The sequence below is a fragment of the Quercus suber genome, unplaced genomic scaffold (assembly GCF_002906115.3).
Source record: "Quercus suber isolate HL8 unplaced genomic scaffold, Cork oak 2.0 scaffold_86, whole genome shotgun sequence".
Taxonomy (NCBI): domain Eukaryota; kingdom Viridiplantae; phylum Streptophyta; class Magnoliopsida; order Fagales; family Fagaceae; genus Quercus; species Quercus suber.
Window position 1 is genome coordinate 193,526 of NW_027069551.1, and position 5,274 is coordinate 198,799.

General features: G+C 38.6%; 1 protein-coding gene across 1 annotated transcript; it reads left to right on the forward strand.

Annotated features, from left to right (window-relative positions):
- LOC111997934 (uncharacterized) lies at positions 1–3,216 on the forward strand (the record flags this gene model as incomplete). The annotated part of the gene is given in 2 exon segments (XM_024030064.1): positions 1–62; positions 804–3,216. A coding segment is annotated over 1 exon segment (1,932 nt). The 3' UTR covers positions 3,067–3,216.
- Between the last annotated feature and the right edge of the window lie 2,058 nt (positions 3,217–5,274).

Here is a 5,274-nt window from a genome sequence, read left to right on the forward strand (position 1 = left end):
TCCTATCTGAATAACAACATGGGGTGGCTTGAAATCCTGACTTCTCCTGTTGGTTTCAACTGGTAAGCTGGAATGCCAAAAGAAGGGCAAGGTCATTGGCATCTTTTATTTAGCTTTTTTTCCCCTTTTATAAGTAAATAAATTTCATTAAAAAGCTCAAAAGGAGCATAAGAATTTTAGTATGTGGGTAGTATAGTCTTTTAATCTATAAAGCTGACATTCCTTGGATAGCCAAATGTCACATAGGAACAACTAGGGAATCCTTATGGCTGATATTTCTCTTTTAAATAATTTCTGTATAATACCGAGGAACTTAGAAGCAAGCAGATGGGATTCAAAACTAACTGTGGATGTAATATTTATATGTACCAGACCTGTCTTGTTGAACATGAACTGCATTTTTAGAAAATCTGCAGTAATTTTCAAATTTTCAATTTGGTAGAATCCAGCAAAAGTAGGAAGGTTCAGATAATAATGTAATACATGCTGGGATAGAATGTTTACAGGCTGACTGATGACTAGCATTCGAAACTTGGTTATAATTTTTTACCATCAGTTTTGCTTAGACCCTTGTTAATTAATAAAATTCTCCGCCAATTACTGGTAACCTTTAGATTTTTGTGTGTTTATGTTAAAATGAGATTTTGGTGTCTTTCTTCTTTTCTTCCACTCAGACCTGCAAACTAAATTTCCACCACTAATATGTTTGTTTTTGGTTTGTATCTTTGAGCTGAACATTAATTTCCTTTGAATTGGTTGATTAATTATTTTCTAATGCAGTCTCCTTTTTTATTCATTGTCAGGGTTGATGAAGCTTTATGATTTTTCAGCAAGGAGCACAAGAAGCTCCAAATATTTCTGCACTTCCATATTTACCATTCTACTTAAAGGGTTCTATCCAAGAAACGTTATCAGATATTCTATAAAGAACGTGCTTTTACTGAAGCTTTGGGTGCCAACATATACTAAAGATGGACAGAGCAGACACATCTGGCTTTGTTAGTGGGGGAAGTAGCGTGTTGGAATTTCTTCTATGTTTTAACTTGGCAGTGATATATAGAACTTCTGGTAGCTTGTTGTAAATTATTTTTTGTTGTTGGGCCTTTTAGAACTGTAGTGTACATTTTTTAGAGAATGGATCTGAACAAGAAGGGGGTACTGTTATCTTATGATCGAGCTTTCATAAAAAATGACACCTCGGGTGATACTACTCTGCGCCTGAACTGCCTTGGCTATGGAGGCAATGACACAGCTAGATATGGGTGTAACCAAAGCAATCTTGGGGTTAACTTATCCAATGCTTCTGATGACAGCTGCAAATTGGTACTTGGACTGGGCCCAACACCAAGTGCATACTCTGATAAATATAATAATGTGGGCTTTAAGAAGAACAAAGGATTAGCCACCACAACATTACCTTACAGGGTATCATCTGAGGGTGATTCAATCCTACAACTCAGTCTTTCTGGAGGTACTAATGATTCTTCAAGTGTTCTTGATATTTCAGCTTCAACAGAGGCTGATTTTAATACCTTCCCTCTCCCAAACCAAGTATCTGTTGAAGATAATCATCTTATGATTCCTGTTGTTGATGAGGGTTCTACCTCAGCAAAGAAATCAGGTGGCTATATGCCATCACTTCTTTTTGCTCCAAGAACAGACAATGCCAAGGTTTCAATGCAAACACAGGAACTTCTAGAGCTCGGGACCAAGCCCCAGTCGAGCTATGAACTGTCCTCTACAACAGAGTACTCAATGGGCACCATCTCTGAGCAAGCAACTACTGGAACATCTTCAGACCACCGAACCAGCAATTCTAAGAAATGCAAATTTTTGGGTTGCACAAAAGGTGCACGAGGGGCATCTGGTCTTTGTATTGGTCATGGGGGTGGTCAGAGATGCCAGAAACCAGGATGCAACAAGGGTGCTGAGAGCCGAACTGCCTATTGCAAGGCCCATGGTGGAGGGAAGAGGTGCCAACACTTGGGTTGCACTAAAAGTGCTGAGGGGAAGACGGATTATTGTATAGCGCATGGTGGTGGCAGAAGATGTGGGTATGCAGGTGGGTGCAACAAAGCTGCACGAGGCAAGTCAGGCCTTTGCATTAGACATGGAGGGGGTAAGAGGTGTAAGGTTGATGGCTGCACTCGTAGTGCTGAAGGACAGGCTGGTTTGTGCATCTCTCATGGGGGTGGACGCCGTTGTCAGTCTGAGGGATGCACAAAGGGTGCGCAAGGGAGTACCATGTATTGCAAGGCACATGGTGGTGGAAAGCGATGCATATTTGCAGGTTGCACCAAAGGTGCAGAAGGGAGTACTCCATTGTGCAAGGGACATGGTGGGGGTAAGCGCTGCCTCTTTGATGGTGGTGGGATTTGCCCAAAGAGTGTCCATGGAGGTACTAACTTTTGTGTTGCCCATGGTGGTGGAAAGAGATGTGCTGTGCCAGGCTGCACAAAGAGTGCACGTGGCCGAACAGATTGTTGTGTTAGACATGGGGGAGGGAAGCGGTGCAAGTTTGAAAGCTGTGGAAAGAGTGCTCAAGGGAGCACAGATTACTGCAAGGCTCATGGTGGTGGAAAGCGATGCACTTGGGGAGAGGGCAAATGTGAGAAATTCGCAAGGGGTAAGAGTGGCCTCTGTGCTGCTCACAGTAGCATGGTCCAGGAGCGGGAGACAAACAAGAAAGGTATGATTGCACCAGGACTCTTCTATGGCCTTGTATCTAGTGATTCAACAACTGCAGGGAGTGGATTTGAAAACAGTAGTTCTTCCTCTGGAGTCAGTGTTGTCCCCAGCTGCATTGAGTCGCTTGAAAATTCAGCAAAACGACAACTTATACCCCCACAGGTATTGGTTCCTCTATCAATGAAGTCATTTTCATCTGATACAAGCTTCTTGAGTGCTGAGAAGACAGAGGGAGGGACCAAAGTTTGTGGCATTGGCATCAGCAGTAGTGCTGGGAGTAAAAGCTTTGACTTTGCTGCTCCAGAGGGGAGAGTCCACGGTGGGGGTCTCATGTCATTGTTTGGTGGGAATCTGAAGAATGCAATTGATAGGATCTGAAGTTGTTTGAGTCAACTAGTAGATTTTATTGTGAATTAGGGGCTTTTCTTTGTTGAATTGTGTATAAGGTTTGGTGCTTGTTCAAAGACTCATTTATAGTTTGTGTCAATTAATGGGGTTAATGTTAATGTTATGGTATTTTTATTGTAACTGGGCTTCGAGTATTTGAAATTTGGTTTAATTGTTGAAACAGCCTTCCAAATCTAGCCTCAGGACACCTTCTTTAGGCTCAGCGTGATTTTAAGCATTTGTGTTGTTTTCAACAAATGCTCGAGACACGGGGCCTTTGTGATGGCCGAGCGGCAATGGCATCATTGGAACACCATAGAAAGCCATGCAAGTGACTGCATTGACCATAGCCATGGAATTTCAATTTTAATTCCTGCATTAGGAGGAGCTAACTGAAGTTTCAAAACCAAACGGAAAAATGAAGTCTTTTAAAGTTATTAGCCTTGCTAAATAACCTAGAGGAAGGAAACAAGTCATGGTGACACCAAATATGGAGTAAAAATAAATGGGTGATACTGTATATGTCATGCCAGTTAGCTTAACTAGTGAAGTTTCTAATGGTTTAAAAAAAATTTAAGGTTCAATTCTCGCATACACCAAAAACTAATTAGTGTTGGTTTTAATGATAAATAACACAATTATTCAAAGCGGACACCATAAATGCAGTGGCTTACTGCAAGACTTGTGGCTGCTAGTGGCAAACTTGCCAACATAACAATAAATAAAGATTCCATCTTTTTCTTAATCGCCAATTTAATTTATTCTGTTTAGATACCGTTTATTTTACTGAAACTAAAAATACTGTAAATAAAGGTAAAAGTTAGTTGAAATAGTACATGAAGTCATAAATAATATCAAAAAGTGCAGTGAAGCTCATGAATAATAGCAAAAATAAACTAAATAGTGAAGTAATTTATAATTTTAATCGCAATCCACGCTCAGACTACATGTCTCATTGTTAAATGGGTCTTTTGCAAGCTCAACTCAGTATCAAATTACCCGAAATTAATCTTGACTTCCCTACCCTTCTCTAGTGTCAAATTTCATGGGGCTATGTCTAGTCTCGTCTCATTCTCAAATGGGCCGGGCTTTTTGCAAGTCTAATCTAAAGGCACCTTTGGAAATTCTGTTAGGAATAATACAAGTAATATTTATTGTTGAATATTGAAGATGTTGTAACAATGGAATAGATATTCTTATTTATAGTTGTAAAATTGAAATAGAAGTCCAAATTTGTATTTATAAAATAGCTTCTTTATACAATTATGTTTTCATTTATTGTGGGACTTAATTATCCTAAAAATGAATATTTATTAAAGTTCACAAGAGCTGTACAAGAGCTGAGTTTTGTTAAGTATTGAATGTTCAAATTCAGGTCAACAACAAATGTAAAATGTTCAAGCTTAGCTTGAACTAGAACCAAGCTTACAAACTATGTTTGAGCTTGAACTTGTTAAAAAGTCTGAAGGGTTGAGCTTGGCTTGGCTTGACTAAGGCTTAGCTTGACTTGATTCAATAGTCAAGTCAAACTCAAGCTTCATATCAAGCTTTTAAGCTCCAGATCCAATACAAATATATTATCAAGTTCATATTAAGCATATTATCAATTCCATTTGGTTTGGACATGTGGTCCTAACTCCCAAATAATTAAAAGCTTAGTAAGATATGAATTTACTTTTTAAGATTATATCAAATTTATTACCAAGCTCATAAACCTAGCTATGCCTGTCTTGCTTTTGATCAAACCCTATTGCTCACGAGCTTGTTCATGAATATATTTTTTGCTTGGGCTCGGGGCTTAGCTTGTTTATTAAATAAGCTTAAAATGAAGGTACATATTTGGCTCATTTATAAATAAACAAACATGAATAAGCTTTCTATCGAGTCAAGCCCAAATTGTTTATAAACAACTTGGTTCATTTACAGTTTTATTCACGTCATTGCTCAATTTTCAAATTAATATGGATTACAAGTTTTAGAAAAAAATTTGTTACGCATATTAAGGATGAGGTATTATAGTCCTTTAGCAAAGAATAATTATTCCTCAAAATTGAGGAAAAACTTGATAATTCTAGAAAATCAATGGATTGAAAATCTTCGGACTTCGACAATCTTGAAGGTTGAATCCTGTAAAAACAAAATAAGATCAGAGGAGACCGGTGGATACCGGCCCAGGGTCCTCCGATGGCAAAGTTAATC